Source organism: Nuphar pumila, chromosome 7 (genome assembly GCF_984573655.1).
Source record: "Nuphar pumila chromosome 7, dmNupPumi1.hap1.1, whole genome shotgun sequence".
Taxonomy (NCBI): domain Eukaryota; kingdom Viridiplantae; phylum Streptophyta; class Magnoliopsida; order Nymphaeales; family Nymphaeaceae; genus Nuphar; species Nuphar pumila.
In genome coordinates, this window is record NC_143255.1 from 50,211,220 (window position 1) to 50,236,306 (window position 25,087).

The following is a 25,087-nucleotide window of genomic DNA, read 5'->3' on the forward strand; positions in this document are numbered from 1 at the left end:
TGTTTTGATATACGAAAATGACTTGGATATCCTCAGCATAGAGCACGGGACATTGAGATTTTCTAAACAAAGTTGGGGTTTCTTTTTGAGAAACCAATACTCCTTTCATCGTAGTGGTACTATCAGACATGCGCGGCATGTTAGTACTACGATGATTGGATGAGAGGTTTATGGTAATCTCGTAGCGTGCAAATGTACAATGATGAAAATGAAATCACATAAATGGTGATGATCACCTTCACAGGCAAGATGCTTGAGCTGGTTTGAAAGACCAGAGCATATAGAATGGGTCGTTAGTTAAAATAGAACCTGACGTACTCATTCGGCTCTTTGGTTCTGTCAAGGGCGAGGATGAGATGGTACAAAAACTCTGATGGATAGGTTTTTAACAACTACACTTCTCGAGCAATTGACTCGGTGTCCTCAATCATCGGAGTTAGAGGACGGGGCTACCAAAATATCCTAGGTGGTAGACCCCATAAACTTCTGTAGAAGTTGGATGCATCCCTTGCCACGAATGCCTCTGGAGAATTCTCTCTCAGTCACTGGCCGTTCCCTTAGGAACGGACTCAACTAGTTGTTCGGGGTATCAAAATACATAACATAACAAACCCCCGGGTAGTCTCCGTTGTTTCTATGTTCTCTCCTATGCATACCCTTGGGACAACTAATATCGAAACAAGATTATCATGCTCATTTTGTTTATTTAGAATTGTTCATCACAAAAGGAACAACATATATGTTAGTTTTGTTCTGAATTTTTGATATCTATGCACCTACTAGATTTTTATAAGTCAGAACCATTTCATGAATACAGGTGATGATTAGGTCGATACGGCAAGCCATGACACGATGGCGTGATGATATCAAGATGAGATCCTTTTCTTGACGTTTCGCTCTTGAGGACATCCTTGTAATTTGGTATAAGGGTTTCTTTGAAATTTCACTTTTTGTATAAACTTTAATTATTTAAAACCATGTTTTGAATCTATTTAGTTTCAATGAATGTACAGAGTTTACAAATCCGTTGTGTAAAGGAAGGTTCGCCTGTAATGCACCCAAGGTCCGTTGACTTGTTATTTCAAACACTATTTTTCGCTGAACTGCCATTTTAAACTCTGAAAAATGATCGATTACAAAGCTTTCAAACTTTTCGTAAAAAGTTACAAGTCTGAGATTTTTGGGGCGTTATAGTAAATCATATATTCACCTATTTTACCTTATCATTAACTACAATAATGGTGCAGTTAAGTGGCTAACAACTAGGGGTGGGCAACGGGCCGACCCAACCCGCTAATGGATAGGGTCGTTGACCCAATTGGCCTATAAATTGATTAGTTGGGCCAATAGCTCGGTTTGGGCCGACCCGTTGGGAAAACCTTAGCCTACAGCCCGCCCGTTATTCCCATGAGCCTAATCAGGTCAAGCCAGGCTTATTATATTATATATAAAATATATATATTATGGTTATATATATACACAGGTCAAGCAGGGCCGTGGCCCAGTCCATTTCGGCTTGGTTCGGGTCAAACTTGGACCTAATTTATAGGCCCAAGCCCGGCCCATGACGGCTTGCCCGACTCATTGCCCACCTCTACTTACAACTACATTCACCTATAGCCAAAGATGGTGAGGAATCAAGAGTTGAAAGCCCGAATCCTTGAAAATGTTACTTATGCTTCCAAACAATAGAGGGAATCCACGATTAAAATGTAAACAAAACATATATAATAATAATATTATTATAATAATATTATTATATATTTTGTATTTATACTTTTTTATTTTTTTGTAATTTTTCTTTTGTTTTTGGTATCTAGTTCTATTAAAACTAGATACATCTAGTTTGGTCAAGTTCCAACTTTCTAGCTGTTGGAACTAGTCCAACAGCTAGAATTCTAGCTGTTGGACTAGTTCCAACGGCTAGAAAGGGAGGGCTCCTTATGAGCTCTCCTTAATACTCTTGTATAAATAGGGGTGCATCCCCTTGTGTAAAATTATTCCTCTAAATGCTTTTTAAGCATTTTGCTCTCATAAATAAAGTGTTATTTATCTTTTATGCTTTTCCATTTATACCCTTTTATGGGTCTTGTCTAAAGTATCTTTTAGATTCTTTCTTTTGAGTAGATTCAAGTGCATTCGTGGAGCCTGCCATTTTATTACATGGTATCAGAGCTACGAAACTCTTAGATCTTGAAAAACTTCTACCTCGATTTTCATGCCTCTTGTGTAAAGGTGTGTTATCACCTTGTTCTTACAAAAAGTGTTTTGTCACTTGCAAAGGAGTGTTTCATCACTTGCCAAAACAATGTTTTATCACTCTTCTATCGACTACAAGTGGATCCATTTGGAGAAAAAGACGAGCAACAACATTGTATTGTATCTCTTTCTCCCTTTTTCTCTATTTTCCTTTTTTCTTCTCCTTACTATCTTCTTCACACCCTTGTAAATGATGGATGACCATGATAAGGTCATCATCATACCCATGAAGTTGAATGATACTAATTATGTGATGTGGGCTTCAATTATGAAGCACCACATATGGGGAAAAGGCTTATGGGGAATAGTGGATGGTTCCGATTTGGAACCTAAACTCTCTCATCAAAAAAGAGGGTGATAAGGAAGTCCCTCTAACGGAAAAGGAGAAGACTAAGGCTCTATCCTCTTATGAAAAGAAATGGAAAGAGTGGAGGATGGGGCATGCAAAGATAATGTCATGGCTTATTAATAGCGTAGACATTAAAAAATGTTCTAGCCTCGCTAAATTTGAACATGCCGATAAGGCATGAGAATACCTCAAAAATATGTATTCCCTTAAAGATATTGCCCATGTGTGCAATCTTCAAGAAAAAGTTCGGACATTAACTCAAAATGACAAAACTATTCGTGAATATTATAATGAGTTATCCAAACTTTGGAAAGAATTGGCTATTCTAGAGCCAAAATGGCATTGCGCCGAAGATATCGAGCTTCGTAAAAACAACTCAATATGGAACACTTTTACCAATTTGTGAATGGATTAAGGCCAAAATTTGAATCCACCAAATCGGCTCTACTTCATCGTGGTAAAATCCCTACTATTGTGGATACTATTGAAGAACTAACTATGGAGGAAAATCGTTTTAGAAAGAGTACTCTAAAAGTTGATGATGATTCAGTTCTAGCTGTGTCTAGACCAGAAAATCGTACTCGCACTTATAGGCCGCCTCATTTTGGGAGACAGAGTGGTGAGTTTGACAAAAGAAAAGTTATTTGTCACCACTGTCATGAACCGGGGCACTATAGGCCTCAATGTCCGAAGCTAAAAAGGAGAGACGAAAAGAGAGTTGCATCTGTTGAAACCGAGCCAAAAGATCAAGATGTACCTGTTTCCATGGCTCAACTGATGGAGATTCTTAAACCTCTTTTCAAAGGGGTATCCTCTTCGACTAAAGTCTTAGCTGGAGCAGCAGTTGCATTTGTATCCGGTCCAGGTAACTTTCCTTGACTCTTAGATTATGGTGCTTCATTCATATGACCCCAAATGCTAAATATTTATTCGAATGTCTTAAAAATAACTCAAGTATATCAAAAGTCTTTACAACATATGAAACATCTCTTGAAATAGAAGGAATAGGATGTTTTGAAAGTTTTCAAAAATCCAAAACTTTTTGTATTTCAGAAGTTAGATATATCCTAAAATTAAATTTGAACCTTTTATCTATTTCACAAATTTCTGATTATGGATGTGATATATCCTTCTCTTCTGATGGTTGCCGAATACAGGATCGCCAGTCAGGAAAGCCATAGAGAATGAGGACTATGTTACATGAACTTTTTAGAACTACCAAAGAATATATTTTGTTTAAATGTTTAGAAATTAGAAACAGAATTATGGCATAAAAGACTTGGCCATCCTCATATGTCAAAAATCTAATACTTCCCAAGTTTTGGAAAATTTTGTAAATCTGAAAATTTTGCTTGTAAAAACTTCATTCTTGGTAAAATGAAAAGATTACCTTTTTCTAGTAGAACCTTTGTCTCTACAAAACCTCTTGAGTTAATACATTCGGACGTTTGAGGAGGCACACCAGTTCTCTAAAGGGGGTTATGCGTATTATGTCATCTTTATTGATGACTTTTCTATACACACTTGGATTTATTTTCTTAAACATAAATCCAAAGTTTTTATTCACTTTCAAATATTTCATAAAATGGTCACAAACAAATTTCAAAGTAATATTTCTATTTTTTGTACCGATTCAGGGAGAGAATTTATGTCTGGAGAATTTAAAAACTATCTTAATTTATATGGCATTACTCATCAACGATCATGCCCACACACCCCTCAAAAAAATGGTCTTGCGGAACGCAAGCATCGCCACATTATGGAAACCACTCGAACTTTGCTAATTACAAGTCAAGTTCCAAAAAGTTTTTGGGCTGAAGCTACTCTAACTGCCACCTATCTCATCAATAGAATGCCATCTTCTTCATTAAAAAATATATCTTCAATTGAAAAACTTTATGATTTAGCTCCAGGCTACTCTAGATTAAGAGTTTTTGGTTGCAAATGTTTTGTATTTACAAACAAAAATGATAAATTCTCCTCTCGTGCAATCCCATGTGTCTTTTTAGGATATGCTGAAAATAAAAAAGGCTACAGGTGCTATGATCTTCAAATATGTATCAAGAAATGTATCTTTTCTAGGAAAAGAAAGTTCTTTTGAAAGTTAAAAATCCAAAGATATTACTGAATATTCCTTTTTAATCGATTTAACTTCAAAATTCAATGAAGAGGATTTTGAATATTGCTTTGACAATGATCAAAGTTCTATTATTTTTGAAAATAATAGCGAAGACCAAACCAATAGGGATGTTGGTCTGCAATATTCAAGACGAAGAGTTGGAGAGCAACACCCACCATATGCATTAGAAAGGTTTTCTGAAGTTCTCCCTCGTAGGACATCTAGAATTTCTTGACATCCCGACAAATTTGTCTCTTACGAGTCTTTTTCACCCTCGTATAGGGCAGCCCTTGCATTAATCCAATCCTTTGCTGAACCTTCCTACTATTCTGAAGCAAAAAACCATGAAGAATGGGTTGAAGCTATGAAAACAGAATTGGATGCATTAGAGAAGGCCAACACTTGGTCAATTCAAGACCTTCCTCTCGGAAAGAAACCTATAGGCGGTAGATGGGTCTATAAAGTCAAAACTAAAAGTGATGAGACCCTAGAAAGATATAAGGCACGACTCGTAGCCAAAGGTTATGCTCAAGAGTATGACATTGACTACGACGAAACCTTTGCCCCTGTGGCCCGTATGACCACTGTTAGAACTTTAATTGCTTTGACTTTTATAAAAAAATGACCTATATTTCAAATGGATGTCAAAAATGCTTTCTTAAATGAGAGTCTTGTTGAAACAGTCTACATGGAAGCTTCGCCTGGTATTAGTATTCCTAAGGGTAAAACACTTCATCTTGAGAAGGCCCTTTATGGCTTCAAACAGGCACCAAAAGCCTGGTATGACAGATTTAGTCATGTTATGACTGATATTGGATTTCATTCTTGTTTGACTAACACTGCCTTATTTATTAAGCAATCTGATGCAGGTATCATCATCCTTCTTTATGTGGATGATATGATCATCACTGGAAGCGACAAATAGGGAGTTACCAATATCAAAACTCTTCTTAAAACTCATTTTGAAATATCTGATTTAGAATTATTGAGATACTTTTTTAGGAATAGAAGTTGCTTATTCCCCTCGTGGGTATTTGATATCTCAATCTAAATTTGCTTTTGATATTGTTTCCAGGTTTGACATTACAGATGACAAGAAGATGAACACTCCAAAAGTGGCCGGACATAGCACATGTATATATAGCTAGCCAGTTTCAACATGCTCCCACTTCTGTTCACATGGGAGCAATTTTACGTATTATTAGATATTTAAAGAATTTTCTCACGAGGACTCTTTTTGTCTGCATCGTCACCATTAGATTTAATTGCTTATACTGATGCTGACTAGGGAGGTGATCCTAATAATAGGCACTCAACCACTGGTTTCTGTGTATTTTTAGGAGAATCTCTAATAGCATAGAGGTGCAAGAAGTAGCAGAAGGTTTCTCTTTTCTCCACTGAAGCTGAATATAGAGCCATGACTATAACGCCCCAAAATTCAAACGTGCGAACCTTTAAGAAAACAGGCAAGAGACTAGAGAAAATCTCTTTCCTCCAGAGTTTGTTTATAAAATCAGCGGAAGACTATTCTTTTGTTAATTCATTAGACAAGCTGACAACTTTGGGCACATTAGCTAAAAGAACCAAAACTCACAAAATTCGGATATCTCAAGGAAAGTCCGTTACAAACCCAAAACGTCCAGGATGCGAGATAAGAGCAGAAAGAAGTTCTGAAGCCATCTTGCAATCGCGCCATCGCCCGTGGTGTACCTAATCATCACCTGTACCTATAAAATGGGTTAGTTTCGCGAAAAACTAGTAGGTGCACAAAAGAGACTACAGAAAATCGAATTAAGTACATTTAATTCAACAGGTTATGCAGTTTAAAGCAGATATGCAGTTAAACAGGTAAGCAGTACAAACAGGTAAGTAGTGCAGCAAGGTAAGCAGTGCAAACGGGTAAGTAGTGCAAGCGGGTAAGTAGTGCAAGCGATAAACAGTGCAAGCGGTAAGCAGTGCAAGCAATACAAACGGGTAAGTAGTGCAAGCGATAAACAATTCAAAGCAAGTAAGCAACACAACTGTCAAAACGTAGCAAGATGATTCATTTGATCATAAGCTGTGAACTACCACGCAACAAGCTTGTTCTCGTTCATAAAACGAGGTCTCTGCATTTAATCATTATCAGGTCATCGTTTGTCTCCCTCACTACTTCTAACAAACGCTTTGTCCTGAACAACCTTAATTTATTCTCATCTCTTAAAGCCTTACGCGGCCAACTGTCACCTGTTATGACTCACTAAGCTGTCATACTTTCTCAGAAAAAGCCCACCCTTCTATAGAAGGTCCAAAACATGATTTAAAATCAAATAAAGATCTGATTCTCACATCTGAGTCCTGCATGAAAACATGCTAAAACAGAAAGCCGAAACCATAGATTCATAAGTGGCTATCCCAATCAATCTCAGAAGATCATCACAACTCACCATAACTTTTTATGGTAATCACAAACACAAGATCCACGTCGGATCGCTCGGTCTGGGAAAAAGTGCGACCTCACAGGGAAAATACCGCCCTAGATGGTATACCTGGTCTTGGACCATACACTTCCTCACAGGAGTTCACCATCTTTACGGCTACCCGTTCGTGGACAGTGTATATCCTCACATCTACCAGCCTAGCTTGGTCACCTGGTCTTGGAAATGTCTAACCTCATAAGGAATTCCGCCTTAGATGGTATATCTGGTCTTGGACCATACACTTCTTCACAGGAGTTCACCGTCTTTGCGGCTACCCGTTCGTGGACAATGTACATCCTCACAGAGAATCTACCACTCTAGCCGGTTACCTAGTCTTGATCATACATACTCCACAGAGAAACCTTTGGGAACCCGATCCTCAACAAATGTCATATTCAATGAAAATCATTACGATACACACATCAACTCAGTGATACATGCATCAATACAATCGACTGCTCCGAACCATTGACCGCTTTTGGGGTCAGTAGCCACCAAAATGGGCACAAGCATGTATATCAACAATATGCATCGTATCACTCCACATGGTAAAACAAAACACACGATCACCCATTCCTCTAATAAGGTTCCATGAACCATAAACATATTATCGCATACTTCCAACCTTTCTTATCACATGGCATAACAATCACATCACACAAAAGCATATAATCATACGCACTATGTCACACGGACTCGGCTAGGGAGGTGCCGCACCCGAGTCGACACGCCCCGACACGGGTGCGGCCTCGGACACGGCCTGGACTCGGTCAACGCCGAGTCGGACTCGGTCAACGAGTCCAGGCCGAGTCCGTCTTAATTTTGGACTCGGTCAACGTTGACCGAGTCCAAAAATGTCCATTTTTAGTACAAAAAAAAAGATCTTTTTATATATTTTTTAAAAATATATATATATAGCATGAGTCTTAAACATTAGGCCCAGAAAAAAAAATTATTCTTAAATATTATCATTTAATTCTCTCTCTCAATCTTAAAAGCTAATAAATTCTCATCCACGAGTACCAACACTTTTCATCCACCAAGTTCTCTCTCTTATAAAAGCTAATAAATTCTCATCCACGAGTAGCAACACTTTCTCATCCACCGAGATCTCTCTCTCTCTCTCTCTCTTTTTCAAATCTAGCTTTGAAAAATTAAAAGCTTTTAATGCTTTTAATTAATGTTATGAATTTTAGCAAAAGATATTTAATGCATTTACCAGAACATGCTTTTAGTTAATGCTTTTAATTAATACCTTGATGATGTTTTATTCCCATGGTAGCTAAGACTCGGCTGAGTCAATGATAAACTCAGCCTAGTTTGGTTCTAACCCAGTTATACTACTATTTTAACTCAGTTAGTTCAGGATCTGAGACAACTTGGAAGAGTCACGAGCCGAGTCCAAAATTTATATAGACATATGCACACACTGGATATATATATATATATATATATATATATATATATATATATATTTAAATATATATATATATAGCCGAGTCCCCGTGTCCAAAATTTTTAAAATTGCGCCGCACCCGTGTCGCACCTGCACCCGCACCCGCACCCGCACCCATGTGACATAGCATACGCATCATATTATTGTCACAAGGAACATTACAATCCTCAAATAAGACCTCAAAGCATGCGTAAACGACACATGAGAACACGCAGATATGGCAATCTAGTTAATTCTATAGGTGAAAAGTAACTAACTCTATCTGACAGCCAAACAAAACAACTGAACAAGACAAGCACTTATAACAATGCTCATAAAACATACAATTACCATCAAATGACTCAGTCCATCAACAAGTAATTAAATTAATCGTAAGGCATAACTCATTGCATCGCAAGCCATTCATAAGCTATACATGATAAGCAATCATACGACAACAGTTATATCACAATATGCAAGCAGCTTATAAGACAAGCGGCCACATCAATCCTAGTTGCCACCAGTTTGTAGATTACGAGCTGTATGCAATCACATCAATCATAAGAGACACAAGCTAACAAGTGCTACGTTACAATAAGAACCAAGCAGTTCGACCAAGGGGTAAAGCAAGTAATTAACCAGTGTGAACAAACTTTATGTTTCAATATTACTGGCCTACGAGTACGCGTAGGAAAAACGTAGAAACAACTGAGACTAGTTCGGGCGTCTGTTATTTTATATATTTTCAATAACCCGAATAGTTAGTTGAGTCCGCTCCTAAAGGGACGACTTTAGCCGAGAGAGGATTCCCCAAAGGCAGGTAAGCAGTGCCATGGATGCATCCAACTTCTGCAGAAGTGCTGAGCTAACTATTGTAGCCCCTTTCCCCTAACTCCAATGACTGGGGAGGCCAGATCATTGCCCGTGGGGTGGTTGTTAACAACCTATTTATTGGAGTTTTGTACCGCTTTGTCCTCTCCCTTGACAGACAACAAGAAGCGAATGGGTGCGTTAGGGGTTGCTTAACTAACGACTATTCTATGCTATGGTCTTTAAACCACTCAAGCATCTTGCCTGTGAAGGCAAATGTGAGGCCATTTATGTGATTACAGCATTGTGCATTTAGCACTGTTCGAGGTCGCACGACCGTCTCATCTGATCATCGCAGTACTAGCGTGTAATGCACGACTACAAGTACTCTAGGATGAAAGGGGTATAGTTCCTCAATAGGAACCTCAACAGAAGTGTTTCACAAAGATGTAATGCTTCTCAAACTATACTTTGACATTCTTTGTCTTTTGAAACAACCAACAACTTGTGCCAACATTTGGCATGTGATTATCTCGAATCTCATCCGCTATCGGGGTATCTACATGCCTCGCATGACTCGATACCGGCCTCGATAGACGGGATACAAGTTTCTCAACAGAACCAGCCAATCACATCCTTCCAAATGCTTCGATTTGAGCAGTCTTTGATGCTTTTGCGCAGCTCCCTAAAATCTCAAGTCGACTTTGCAGGACTGCGTACACGAAGAGCCAGGATCCTTGCGAGGTATCCCTCTCTTTAGACGAGGATGTATCGCCAAGCTCTCGACTCAACTCTTGTTGCAAGAGAGAGAGAGCGGTAAATGCCTTTGCATCCTCCACGAGGATGCCTCTAAAGCGTATGCAATGAGCGAAAACCTGAGCGTCATATGCAATAGCAAGGCAGTAACAACACATATACAAAAGCAAGGGCCTGAGCGCAAAGCGCGACGACAAAGTAAAGACTGTAAGCAGGAGTGCAACACAAAGCCTGAGCGCGAAGCGCGACGACATAAAAAAGACCGAAAGCAGGAGTGCAACGCAAAACCTTTGCGCAATGCGCGATGACAAAGCAAAGACTGTAAGCAGGAGTGCAACGCAAAACCTTTGCGCAATGCACGACGACAAAGCAAAGACTCGACAGAAAGTAAAGGACAAGGATCGCGAATCCGCGTCCTTGAGTTAAGTGCATACTCGTATAAATATATATATTTATTTAATGATCGTTTTTAGTTTAATTGAACTTAATTCAATTATCCAAGTCCTCCGTGCAATCTTCCCCTACCTTGGGGAGTTGCAAGCTTGTTGGCGTCTGCTAGTGTAGGCGATTGACGACTCGGGTCGCGGAGCGCGAGCGAGATCCGTCGTACGAGCTGCAAAAACGACAATCAACATGCTATCTCAGTCAAAAAGGTAGAGAGGACAGGGACGTTGCCACTGTCCTGACGTGAAGGAAACTGAGGCAGGGGCATCGTGCCCTTGTGCACCTGCTATCCACGCAAGAAGCAGGAGCAGGGGCTCGCAACTGCTGTTAGCGGACTACGAGGAGGCAAGGGGTCTCACCCTTGCCCGAAGAAGACAACGAGGGAGGCTTCGCCCTGCTTGCCGAAAGAGCAAAGAGGCAGGAGTGCGGCCCTTGCTCGCAAGCCACTAAGGGGGAGGTAGGGGGCTTCGTCCCTCTACCTGTGGAATATGCAAAGAGGCAAGGGCTTGGTCCCTGCCTGACGAACACGCAAACAAGCAGGGGGTGAAGCCCCTGCCTGATGCCAGGGAAGAGGGAGCAAGGAGGAGGCTCGACCCCTCCCCTGACCAACGAGGGTGCAGGGAGGGGGCTCGACCCCTCCCCTGACCAATAGAGGGAGGAAGGGGGTCTAGGCCCCTTCCCAGCGAAACACGGGAAAACAGGGAGGGAGCCGACCCCTTCCCTGCGCAATAAACAAGCAGGGAGGGGCTCAACCACTCCTCGCCAACCAAAACGCAGGGAAACGATAGGGGTTGGCCCCTGCCGACCTATCCGAACATAGGGAGGTGGCAGGGGATCGACCCCTGCCCACCCAATCAAGAAAAAGAGAGGGAGACGGCGAGAGGGCTCGACCCCTGCCATCGTTCCTGAACTCAGGGAGGTGTCAAGTGCTCAACCTTTGCCAACCTACCGAGAACCCGAAGAAAGGAGGTGGTAGGGGTTCGACCCCTGCCGACCTGCCTGAACAAGAGGCAGGCAGGGGGCCCTGCCACCCTATCAACCATAGCACAAGGGCCACCCGAGAGCCCTCCCTCGGGAGCCCTCTGCCTGAGAGGAAGTGACGCAGGCGGCAACCCTGCCGCCTGCCAAAAAAGAGAGCGGGGGCGGCAGGGGCTTGGTCCCTACTGGCCTGCTGGAGCAGGCTGACGACAAGGCCTCACCCCTGTCGTCCCTCCGAAGAGGAGACAGACCAGGAGGGGTGCTCGGCACCACCCTCCTGGTAGACCGAGAGCGAGAGAGAGAGGTAGGGGAAGGCACGACAGGGGCCACTGGCCTCCTGTCGGCCTTCCAGCGAACACAAAGAAAGAGGGAGAGAGGGGCAGCAGTTGAAAACCCCTGCTGACCGAGCAAAAACAGGCGGCAGGAGGGCGTCGCCCCCTGCCGGCTCTCCAAAAGACGAGAGGCAGGGGCAAAAGCCCCTGCCAACCAGTCGGACACAGGTGGTAGGGGGTGTCGCCCTTGCCGACCTGCCGACTGAAAAGAAGAAGAAAAAAGGGGGAGAGGAGAGAAAACAAGAGGAGAGAATCTGCGTACCTGGAAGTCGCCGGCGTCGGTGGCATCGGAAGGAACAAAGGCAGTCGACGACGACGGCAGAGGGGGTCTCCGGCGACGGTCGTGGATGCCGAAGGTGGTCGGCTCCGGCGGTGAGTTCCAACGAGAGAGGGGGAGCGGCGATGGTCGAAGCATGGGGGAGGGGCTCGTCGACTATCCCTCCCCCTGCGTGTTTTATTTATAAAATACGCAGGTGGTGGGCAGTGAGGCGGTGCCTGACTGCCTCTCCTTTTGGATTCGGGTCGGGTGCAAATCTGGATCCGACCCAGGTCCAACAAATTTTTTTTCTCTAGGGTTTACAATGACAACCACCACAATGGAAGTTGTTTGGCTCAGGCGACTGTTTGCCGATATGGGAGTTGAAGCAACACAGTCCTCACGAATGTGTTGTGACAACAAGAGTGCAATCTACATCTCAAGCAACCAGACTTTCCATGAGCGCACCAAACACATTGAGATGGATTGTCACTATGTCAGAGAGAAGTACTTGCATGAAACCATTGATCTGCCATATGTGACGTCAAAATACCAATTAGCTGACTTCTTCACCAAGCCTCTCGCGGCTCCCAGATTTCACTTCCTCTTAGGCAAACTTTCGCTCATTGTACCGTAAGTTTGAGGGGGAGTGTTAAAATGTAAACAGAACATATATAATAATAATATTATTATTATATATTTTTGTATATACTTTTTTTATTTTTTTGTAATTTTTCTTTTTGTTTTTGGTATCTAGTTCTATTAAAACTAGATACATCTAGTTTGGTCAAGTTTCGGTTGGAACTTGACCAACTTTCTAGCTGTCTAGAATTCTACCCGTTGGACTAGTTCCAACAGCTAGAAGGGGAGAGCTCCTTATGAGCTCTCCTTAATACTCTTGTATAAATAGGGGTGCATCCCCTTGTGTAAAATTATTCCTCTAAATGCTTTTTACGCATTTTGCTCTCATAAATAAAGTGTTATTTATTTTTATGCTTTTCCATTTATACCCTTTTATGGGTCTTGTCTAAAGTATCTTTTAGATACTTCCTTTTGAGTAGATTCAAGTGCATTCGTGGAGCCTACCATTTCATTACAATCCACAACTCCTTTAAAATCCATTTCCCTTGAACTCCAGTTTTTTTGTTTCCTCGGACTCCTTGCAAATCCCTCAAACACTGGTTCCCAAACAGAGCCTTAGTTTTTGCAAGAGGAAGCTTCTGAATTATCTGCTTGTGTTGTAGAATTTCTCTATCTTGTTCTTTTTATTATGTATCATTTGATATTTTGAGTTTATATTGGCTGAGTTTGTAGTTTTCATGTTTCTGATAGGGGTAGATTCCCTTGCATGGCAACATGAGAATTCTTTATGTGAAAATGCAACAATTAAGGTAACTCCTACTTTCCAAGCTTGAATAAGTGGATGTTCTATTTACCTATTCTTTTATCTGGCATGGTCCTTTCTAAATTACAGTAATGTTTGAAGAATCAAAATATATTCTTGCCCATATTGGTAAATTGGTGTGACTTCAGTTTAATCCAATAAATTAGCTGAACAAAGTCATAAAAAATATTCAGTGCTTGTATTTGATTTAAAATATTTATGGTCCTAATACATCATTTAAAATGTTTGATGTGCTTCTAATTAATGCCAAAGCTGGATAAGTAAGAAAGCAGTGCGTTGCAGTTGCTACCGACCATTCCTTGTTTTGTGTATATGACTGAGCTATTTTCCACCATATTTCTAACTTTCTTTTCCAATCAAAACAGCAAAACTATTTGTATACCTTCTTGAAACTAGCTCCAGGTTAAATGTTTATTTTCTTTTGGATAGCAGAGTACTAGCCCATCATATGCCAGCATGCCACACTCTGAGTGAATAGAGGTATCTCATTGCTGCCACTGCTATACTCTTGCAAGGGTACCAGGAAAATGTAACATGAGTATCCAATGCATGATATTGTAAGAAACACATTGAACTTGAGCATCCATCATGGCCAGGGTTTAGGCTAGAAATTGTTAACCACTTTCTGGAAGTTTTTGGTTTCTTTTATATTTATGATACATCATGCAGCATCCTTTTCTTTCTTTTCCTGCTCTGTTATTCTCTATATATCCTTTACTTTTAGCCATGCATAACTGTTTCAAGTGCTTCTACATGATTACCTGTTAACTATTTTGTTCAATTGATGAGAAGGCTACCGGTGGTGGTGCATACACATTTTCAGATGTGTTCAAAGATAGGCTTGGTATTACACTTGAGAAGGAAGATGAAATGGATTGTCTTGTTGCTGGAGCTAATTTTCTGCTAAAGGTACAGTAATATGGTGTATATTCATATTTTTAATTGTTTCTTCAAGCATGGTTTTAGGATGATAAGGCTGCTTGTCCTCTCATTGGTTTTTGTAAAAGTGCAGTCTGTTCGTCATGAAGCTTTCACACACATGGAGGGCCAGAAGGAGTTTGTGCAGATTGATCAGAATGACCTGTTTCCCTTTCTTCTTGTTAATATTGGATCTGGAGTTAGCATGATCAAGGTGTATAGATCATATAACATGTGATTCCTTTTGAATGGTTGCAGAGTTTCTTTGGTTGTTTTCATTGAACAAGCAGTCATGTATCTTGAGTTAATTGCAGGTTGACGGAGATGGGAAGTTTCAGCGGGTAAGTGGAACAAATCTTGGAGGTGGTACTTTCTGGGGTCTAGGAAGGCTTTTAACAAAGTGCAAGAGGTAGTTTGATAAACATTTCTCTGTTATCTGATGATTTGTCCTTTACCTCAAATTATGATACCTCTTTGTGTTTCTAGTTTTGATGAAATATTGGAGTTAAGCCAGAAGGGAGATAATAGTGCAGTGGATATGCTCGTTGGAGACATATACGGGGGGTTGGATTACTCCAAGGTCTGATTTTTTGGCTGCATTTATATTTCAATGAATTACTTGAAAGATCAAGGATCTGGATTGATTGCTAACCCATTTATTGGTGCTCATGTCAAGTTTATGTTTTTTTTATGAAGATGAACTTTCTTCTGTTTTGGCTAAGAAGGTTTCTGTTAAAAATTAACGTCACTGCAGCAATTTTTGATAGGAAGATCATTTTGGATTTGAACAAAATGTTCAGTGCTGAAAATAATTTGTTCTAGTACTCACCACTTAAAACAGAAGTTCCAATGATCACTTTCTGTGTTGGTCGAATCTCAGTTGTTTGAAGTGGTACCTAACATCTATGTTCAAGATGAATATATTTTGTCATCTTCCTGTGTCAGATGCATTATATTCTATGTCACAGGGATTCGGCTAGCAGGGTGCCGCACCCGCGTCGACGCGGGTGCGGGTGCGGCACCGGGTGCGGTCAACCCGATCCTGGGTGCGTTTTTTTTTTGGATTTTTTTTTTAAAATTTTCCCAAATGGGCTGCGATTTTTTTTTTAAAAAAATTATGCTGTCAGCTGCGAAATTTGAAAAAACCCACGTTTTCCCCTGACCCCCTTTATATATATATATATATATATTTTACATTTTTGCCCCTGCCGCACCCCCGCACCCGGGTTTTTTGGAAGTGCCGAATCCCCGCACCCGCACCCGCACCCGCACCCATGTGACATAGATTATATTAGACTTGCACAATTTGCTCTCTAACTGCTTGTTGGCAAGTTGCTATTTCTAGATCTTTGTGTGCTTGTTGGCAAGTTCTATTTGTTAAAATGTATACATATATATATATATATTCGTATATAAATGTATATGTATATATTATATATATTTATAAACTGTTTTTTATTATTATTGGTTTTTGCCCTTGTAGGGGCATTTTAGTCTTTTTACATCTATGTAATAGGTATTGCTCATTAGTGGCAGTTTTGTCTTTGCTTATTTTTATGTTTCTTGTGTTTTCCCTTTTTCATAAGGGCATATTGGACTTTTTCCAATATAGTCATTGGGATCTCCCCAACAGCTATATTTATAGCCGTTAATGACTATATGGGCCTTGTATTGTTTATATAAAGGGCTTAAAAACTCCTCTTGTTTGTTAATTTTTTTTCTTAAGCATTTTCACAATAAAGATTTTATTTTTTTATGTTCTTGTGATTGGTGGCCATTGATTGGCTCTTTGTATTATCCCCTTGTGGACTTGTGTTGTTCTTTGTGCTCTTTGTATGTGAAAGGAAACAAGATCCTCCAAAGATGTTCACAAAGAACAACAATGTGGGTACTCAAAAGAGTTCCACCAAAGCACCAAGAGAATACACACAAGCCACAAGATGGGCTCACACACAAACACCCACTAAAGGGACAAACAAAATAGATAAAAAAATAATATTTTATTGATCAATGCTCATGCAAGAAACATACATATTGTGGGGGTTTTGTCCCCTATTTATACACAAAATAGGAGCTCCAAAAAGGGAGAGTCGTTGGGGAGCCGTTGGACTCCCAATGACTCTATGGGTTGACTGGTTTCATCCCAACTAAAAAACAAAAAATAAACCTAAACTAACCTAGTTACTGTATATATATATATATATATATATATATATATATATATATATATATATATATATATATATATATATATTTTTTTTTTTTTACATTTTGAATAGTATGCCCTTAGAGGCTTTTATTATTTCTGCTTATTTGATTGCATGGTATTAGAGCCTTGGTCTCTTGGAGCGTGTTGATTCAAGTTCGTAATTAAAGAACCTTGGTGATCTTAAAGTGAAGGAGCACGGGAAACAAGTTTGCTTGGAGGCGGATCGTGTGATTGTGGGCTCTCTTGCTTTGGAAAGCTTTGTTAAATTGTATCTCTTTTTTGTATACATATATTTATATATATATATATATATATATATATAAAGAGAGATACATATACATATATGTATATGTATCTATTGTTATATATATAAATATATATTCATTTTCCACATCATGTAACCCCCAGGGGTATTTCTATCTTTTTTACCTTTTTACGCATATTCACATTAGTGAATATGTTTGTAATTCTTTTCCCATTTCTTTCCTTTCTTTTTTCTTTTCCCTTTTTCCTTTTTCTCCTTTTTTCTTTTTTTCTTTTTGCCGACTTAGTCAACACCTTGGAGGGGGTCCAACACTAGACGTTGGACCCCTTCAACGGTTAGATTTTTAACCGTTGGAGGGGCTCCAACGTCTAGTGGAGCCCCTCCAAGGTCTTCTCTATGTATAAATAGGGGTGAAGACCCTCTTGTTTGTATTCAATTACTTGGAGCTTGTTTTCTCCAACTTGTTCATTTTAGATTCAATATATTTTGCATTTTGGCTATTTTTTTGTACCTTTGTGTACTTTCTTTCAAGTGTTCTTGTGCCTTCATGCACATGTCCCTTTGTGGAGTTGGTGTTTACAATACACATTATCTTTTTTTGAGATATTTTCACATGGTATCAAAGCAAGGTTGAAGATTGTGTGATTCTTCATTTTTGCGGGTGCCTCGAAAAGCGTGCCTTTGGCTTCTTGGTGATTGGAGTGTAGACTTCTTTTCCCTCAATATTTTAGAAGGATATTACAACAAGATTTAAAAGTCTTATTGTGGTACGTATAATTTCTTTATGCTTCCCTTTCTAATGGGTGAAAAAGAGTCTCATTTTTCACTTGGTTTTAAATTAAATGGCTCCAACTACCATGTTTGGGCTGGTAATATGGAGACTCACATTAAAGGGAAGGGTCTTTGGGGTTATGTCAAAGGAACCGTTTTCGAACCCGAACCTAAGATCACCATTGCTGAGAACGGAGAAATAAAGGTTCTTGATGGTGAAGAGAGAGAAAAAGCCTTTGAAACATATAACAAAAGACATGAAGAATGGGAGATGAAAAACTACAAAATTCTTTCATGGTTTTTCTCTTCCGTTGAAACGAGAATAAATGCAAATATATTGAAGTTCAAGAAGGCTTTTCAAGTATGGGAGTATCTTGAAAGAATGTATACTTCAACAGATTTGTCCCATAAATCTTATCTCTAAAAGAAGGCATTAACCCTTCAACAAGGAGAAATGTCCGTTAGAGAATATTTTGCCGAACTATCCACTATTTGGGATGAACTTGCTGTCCAATAACCTAAATGGAGTGGAGAGGCAATTGAATTGAGGGCCAAACAATTAGAAGATGATCGTTTCTTCAATTTTTTAAATGGGCTTAGACCCGAGTTCGAACAAACTAGGTCATCTCTTTTGTCTTCTTTCTCTTCTCCTCCATTGGAAGATGTGCTTACCAAACTAAGTGGAGAAGAAACTAGATTAGGAATGAATAAAACCAATCAAAGTGTGTTGGCCTTTCCCTCTAAGGATGAGGATGAGGGTGCTTATGCCGTTTCAAGACCGGGGAATAATGTCAAAACATATAAACCCCTCATTTCAACAAAAATCAAGGAGGAAGAGAAAATGGTGGGCAATATGGAAGAAGAAATTATAGTAAAATCATATGCCACTTTTGCAAAGAACCGGGACACATTAAACCGGTTTGTCCCAAATGGAAAAAGATGGTGGCTATGTATGCAACTTTCCAACCAACCAAGGAGGCCTAAATCAATATTTTTAATAAATATATCGGCAGAAAATCGATACGTTGCAAGCCTAAATCAATATTTTTAATAAATGTAAAAAATACAAAAAAATATTTTTTTTAATATTATTTTAAAATTATTTTAAGGGTTTTAACATGTGTCACGTTATAATTGATACATAATAAATTTTTATTATTTTTGACCCGATACAAAATGATTCACTTGAGTATCGGTATCGGTATCAGTATCGACCGATAGAGCTAAATCGATGGCCAAACGATTCAGGGACGATACCAATAGTGACAACATTGATATTGTCCCTTTGTGGACTTGTGTTGTTCTTTGTGCTCTTTGTATGCCCTTAGATGCTTTTATTATTTCCGCTTATTTGATTACTCTATTCTAGGAGCCTTTAGTCATTGTCAATGGGTTCACCAAAAATTTTCCCCTAACAAAATTAACGATACTGCATTTGTTCCTTATATTAAGTGTCACCAACAATTAAGTAATTACATGAAAATCAAGACACTTTTTAATTGTATATTGGGAATGCAAGGAATCTTTTAATGAATATTTCATATAAATTTACCAAAGCCTTTTGGTGGCTATGATTATTTTTAAAGTTTGTGACAGTATTCTTTAAAATTTCAAGGGTAAAACATTTGCTGAATTTGTTCCCATCCACCAAAAACTGTAAGACTTGACACATGTTACTTGCTGGATCATTACCAACAAATGTTGTTACCAGGTCATTTGTTTTGTTTGTTTATGGTCCAGCCACCCATGTGCATGCAAATGTCTACTTATGTAGAATTATTCTTTTCTGGGATTTCAGATGAAGATGGTCCATGTTAATGTTAAGTATTTTTCTGTTAATTCTCTCAGATTGGCCTTTCAGCATCAACAATAGCATCTAGCTTTGGAAGGACAATTTCTGAAAATAAGGAGCTCTCAGACTATAGGCCTGAGGACATTTCACTCTCTCTACTGCGTATGATTTCATACAACATCGGGCAGGTACTTGTAGACTTCAGATTATATGTTTTCAGTGAGTGAGATCTATATTGCTATCCTTGATCTGGCTGTATTACTTGTTAGAATATGAAACTTTGAGATATCAATACAAGCATTTGAACTAGTGTGTCTTTTCGGCAAGTAACATGAGTGGTTCTTGTGAATATAGGGTTCTGGTGTATAGTGATGAATATTCTTTTGTATGACCACGTGACGGCAGTATGAGTTGATATTCTTTATTATCTGGCAATAGTAGCACTGGCAGTAGTTTGACTATCAGCGTTAGAGATAACAGTGTTTCTGCTTTTGCTTGGCAGGTTGTTCCATCAATTCAACTCTGTCAAGAACGAAGTTTAGAAATATAGCTTGTGAAGTGTACTATTGGATGTATAATTCTCTTCACTGCCTTTTTCAAAACAATACAAAAATATTCACTGGTTCTTCATTGAAACCTGACAGCTAGAAATAAATTTCAAAGTGTTTGAGGAAATTTGTCTCCTGCTCCTAGAAATGCCATGGATTGTTTCCTTTTAGCACAGTAGTGGTAAATCTCGTTCACTACAAGTATTTGTTTGTGCTTGCAGGAAGGACCTCTATTTAGGTATGAGTAATATAATATGCTTAAAACAAAATCTACGTGTGACATGCTTGGATTTGTGAATCTCAGTATGTTATATTCATTAAATATTGGGTTGGATTTTGCCAAGAAAACCAACTTTTGTAAATACCTAAGGAAGTTTGATAACTTTCAATATTCTGTCAGAAGTTACATTTAAATATGCAACTCTATGAGGCTAAAATCAATTTTGATCCTCTGCACTCTATTGCAGTTTTAGAGATGGCTTCCTTTGTAACCTAATTGAGAATAAATTTGACAAAGTTTTAGGCTTAATTGTGTTAATACTTAATAGTTGATTCCATTATTAAAAGTAATATTTTCTCAAACCAACAAACTCGATGAATAGGATCACCAGAAAAAAACTGGAGTACTGCAACAATAAAAAAATATTTATTTTGGACATGACTGAAATGCGTAGTAGGAAAAGTTTATCCATTCAGTACTAGCTTCCTCTTTATTTTTTAATCTAGTATCATAGAAAAACAAAGATAAGTCCTGAACGGTTTTTCTCTGGTCTCCCATTTTACAGGCATTTATATCCATTTACCAGATCTTGCTTTCCTTTTAAGACTGACCCCCCCCCCCCCCCCCCCCCCCCAAGTTACATGACATTTTCTGTGATGTGGGCGTTAAAGCTTATCGGAGAATGGAAATTCTCCTTTTAAAGGGTTTTTCTGTAAATCAACACCTGGAACTGGGCTTGTTATACAACTTCTAAACACACACACACACCTTGCACATTTAAAACCCTTCCACCTGTAAGAATTTGATTGATGGATACTCCTCAAATCTGTTCCATATGCTTAATGTTATATTGCTTTGGCTTATCTCTTCTGTATTTAATGTGTCTGCAAGTAGTTGCAAATCTGAGTTCTTATTTCCACGTGAAGCTTTTTCCAATATCGGTGTTGATTATTTCCTGGTAAGATGATCTTTTGCTTGTTCTTTCTGTTTGTTTGTTAGATTTCTCACTTGATTGCACTACGGTATGGGCTCAAGAGGATCTTTTTTGGAGGATTTTTTATAAGAGGCCATGCATACACTATGGATACAATTTCTTTTGCAGTTCATTTCTGGTAAATTTTATGCTTATAGTAACCTGTTGGATTTTTAGAACTTTTCCATTTTATATGTAATGTTAGCGGGCTCAACCCAAGTGAATAGCAAGAAAATAGGCTTTCTAAACTTCTATGTGCACTTGTAAGTTGTAATACTTGGCAGAACATGCCTTTACATTCTATTAAATCTGGTTGACATATGTCATATTAGGTCAAAAGGTGAGGCAAAAGCAATGTTTTTACGCCACGAAGGATTTTTGGGTGCTCTGGGTGCATTTATGAGCTATGACAAGTATGGTCTTGAGGATCTGATGGCTCATCAATTTGTGGAAAGGTTTCCAATGGGTACTCCTTATGTGGGAGCAAAGATCCCTGTTCCACCTCTTGGAGATCTGAATGAAAAAGTGAGTGGAGAAGATAATCATTGTAACTTACAATTAAGTTAATAGATTCTGATTAATTTTCAAAAGCATTTTAGGCAGTATCATTTTTGTCAAAATGTCATTCTTCAAACAGGCTAAAATTTTGCTTGCATTTTGTGCATTTGTATAAGGCCTTGTCATTCCTTGAGCTACTGATGGACTGGTAGGATTTTGTTGCTATAAGTTGGAGCATTTTCTTTCTTTATTGTTATTTGTTACTGCTGGTTATGATTTATTCTAATGTCTATTTTTTGCCTGGACATGAATATGGTGATAAAACATTCAGATTTCATGGTTGGAGAAGTTTGTGCAGAAGGGTACTAAAATCACTGCACCTGTTCCTGTGGCTCCACCTGGTACCACAGGACTTGGTGGCTTTGAGAGGCCCTTCTCCAAGGGAAGCACCCTACGTTCGGATGCAAGTGCTGCTTTAAATGTCGGTGTACTTCACCTTGTTCCATCACTGGAGGTGTTTCCACTGTTGGAGGACCCAAAGATGTATGTGAAACTTATTGCTTCTAGCTGAGTCGTATCTTTTGTTTTAAGAAGATTTGCAGACCTTTCTGAATGGTTGGAAAGAGGCTCTTCAGACCTCACATTTACTGCTTCTATGATTTTATGCGAAGATATGTATCTACTACAAGATAATTGTGTTTTGGGAAAACATTGTATTTTTGGTCTCTGAGGCAATGCACAGAATAGCAGGATGATATAATTTATTCCACATAATTTTCTTGTTGAATTGATTATTTCAATCTTTTTATGTTTCCTGATTTTCCATGTAATATAAACTCTGCTTGAATCTTTATCAATTGATGCATTGACGTATTGAGCCTGGTTTAGCCCACCTAGTGACTTAGATAACCCAACCTTTTTTCTGGTTAGAATAAATGAAACACTGCAGTCCAAAACAAGCTGATGTATAAGTTGTAGAAATACCATGCCAAAAACTAATGCTTATGCTTTGGGCAATTAGCACATTTTTTAAGCTCATTAGGCCATAGACAATGCCTCTGGTTGATACAAGACTTATTCAAGCAAACAAAACAGCCAACGAAAGGTAATAGTTGTTCTTGACTTTAACATCTTTATTTGTAGGGCCCACTTAGTGACATGATGATGGCTTTGAGACTCTCTCTCTCTCTCTCTCCACATACACACATTTTTTGCTGATATAATAAAGTAACACAGTACGGTCACAGTGATATTAGCAACATCACAATTCTAGGTTCTGCCTCAAAGGAAATGACCTCAGAACCATTGAAAACACGGTTTCTCCTTTCCTTCTAGACAAGTGTAAGTGTTATGTGGTTGAGGGGGTCTGGAATTTGGGTTGAGAACCTAAACTTCTGGAAATTCTTGAGTTAATAATGAATCAGGCTTTTGAGAATGTGAGTCTGCATGTGTGCATGGGTATGCTTGCATGCGTGGTATCCCACAAAAATACTTGGTTGCATAAAAAAACTCAGGTTTCTTGGGACTTGCTGTCCTTGGGATCTCATACTACATTGCTGCTCAGTACCTTAGTGGATCAACTCTATTACATAAGTTGATTCCTAACTTTTATCTCATATTATAACATACGTAAGTAAGAAGGTCTTATTGTATTGGCCAAAAACCTCAATAGTTGATCTTTATGGTGCTGCTTCTATCAATTAGATCCTTTATCAGCAGAAGCTAATGTATGGGCCATACTTAGTTCTTCATATATCAGCTTCTATGAAGTCTGTTTTCCTGCTATAGCTTAGATTTCCTAGTACTCGCAATAAGTGGTTTTAATACTAGCAGATTTGATATTTCCTTCTCTCTTTCAAGCTAAGCGTATCATTCATGGTTTTGTGCTCAACAATTGCTAGCAGCTGTTTGTTATTCCAATAGGTTGGGCTGTGGCCTTGTTGGTTCTATTAATGCTTTATGGGGCAATTTGGGCCAATAGCGGTCCTAGCTGCACTACTCTTTTATTGCAAGCAGGATTGTTTAGCCTATGATCAAAACCATACCCATGATCAACCTTAAATGTGAATAATTCTATTGTGTAAGATATTATGACCTCTGAAAAATATCCGTTCTGTGAATTAAATTGACTGTTGTCTAGAGGATGAACAAAAGTATGCAAGTTAAAGAATTAGTTGACAACCAATTTAAAAAGGTGGTTTAATGAATTAACTAAGTTTTTCTTAAGAGTTTCTGAATTGCCCTCCTGGGTTCAATTGTTGTGATTACTGAATGGTTATTATTTGGCATGTATTTATGAAGATCAAATTCAGAAAGCTTTGTGAGCTGCCATATACCTGCCCTTTTATTCTTGATGTTCTAATTCCCCTTGTTGTTGCATTAATTCTTTCAAGCTTAATCTCAAAGTCAGCATGAAATGTTATTTACATTTTAAAAAAATTCCCACAGGTATGAGCCAAACACCATTGATCTTTCTGATCATAATGAACTTGGGTAAGCAACTCTGTTCATTGTCCTGCTGTCTAAAGAGCTTAGTTCATCTGTTTTTCACAATTATTGACAATTTATATGATCATTTGGTAATTTCTTTAATAAGTGGTTTAACTTACATATAATTTTGTTTTGCCCTGTAGATATTGGTTGAATGTCTTATCAGAGCATTTACCTGACCTTGTCGATAAGGTAGTTTTGTCTCTTTCTAATTTTTTATGGACCACATGAAAATTGTTGCAGAATTACCTTATCTCATACTTCTATTTGTTATCATGTATGGGAATTTATTATGTTTCATGGTTTGTGAGGGATAAATTTGCTCTTCCTATAGCTATATCATATTGACATGAACAACACATGGAACATGGATAATAACATGGACGACGATTTTACAAAAGGAGGACACTGGGAAGCGTCTATTTATTTCATTATATGTTCGTGTATAAAACCTGTTTAGCATTTATTATGAATTATCAAGTGACAGTTCAAAATCATTAAGGAAAATATGGATACGTCAGTGACAACTGCAAGTAGCAGCAACAAAATAAAGTCTCATGATCATAAAAGTAAAGTAGATTAAGTTATGGACATAGAATTTAGCTTATTTGTATAGGTGTTGATTCAATGAAATTACGGTTATTAATGGGTTGGATATGGGCCAGAGATCTGACTGACCTGAAGGTGTATTAGGCTTAGTTTGGGAGATAGTAACTGTGTGGATTTGATTGAAATAACTTAGAGGGAAATGACTAGAAATGGTTTTGGAAAGAATTAGAGGAACCCATCTTTTTTGGTGGC

The 25,087-nt window shown here is 38.7% G+C and overlaps 1 protein-coding gene across 2 annotated transcripts in view; it reads left to right on the forward strand.

The window, feature by feature from the left end:
• Positions 1-25,087, forward strand: part of LOC149832229 (pantothenate kinase 2-like) — a 132,761-nt gene that overhangs the window by 19,971 nt on the left and 87,703 nt on the right. For both annotated transcript variants that reach the window (XR_016433328.1, XM_090014389.1), the window contains exons 3-13: positions 13,530-13,588; positions 14,395-14,511; positions 14,615-14,734; positions 14,835-14,929; positions 15,007-15,100; positions 19,614-19,745; positions 21,325-21,437; positions 21,631-21,823; positions 22,128-22,339; positions 24,245-24,289; positions 24,430-24,478. Coding sequence is in view for 1 of the 2 variants with exons in the window: in XM_090014389.1 (XP_089870515.1) it covers positions 13,530-13,588; positions 14,395-14,511; positions 14,615-14,734; positions 14,835-14,929; positions 15,007-15,100; positions 19,614-19,745; positions 21,325-21,437; positions 21,631-21,823; positions 22,128-22,339; positions 24,245-24,289; positions 24,430-24,478 (1,229 nt within the window). In the remaining variant the exon portion in view is untranslated. The remainder of the gene's footprint in view (positions 1-13,529; positions 13,589-14,394; positions 14,512-14,614; positions 14,735-14,834; positions 14,930-15,006; positions 15,101-19,613; positions 19,746-21,324; positions 21,438-21,630; positions 21,824-22,127; positions 22,340-24,244; positions 24,290-24,429; positions 24,479-25,087) is intronic.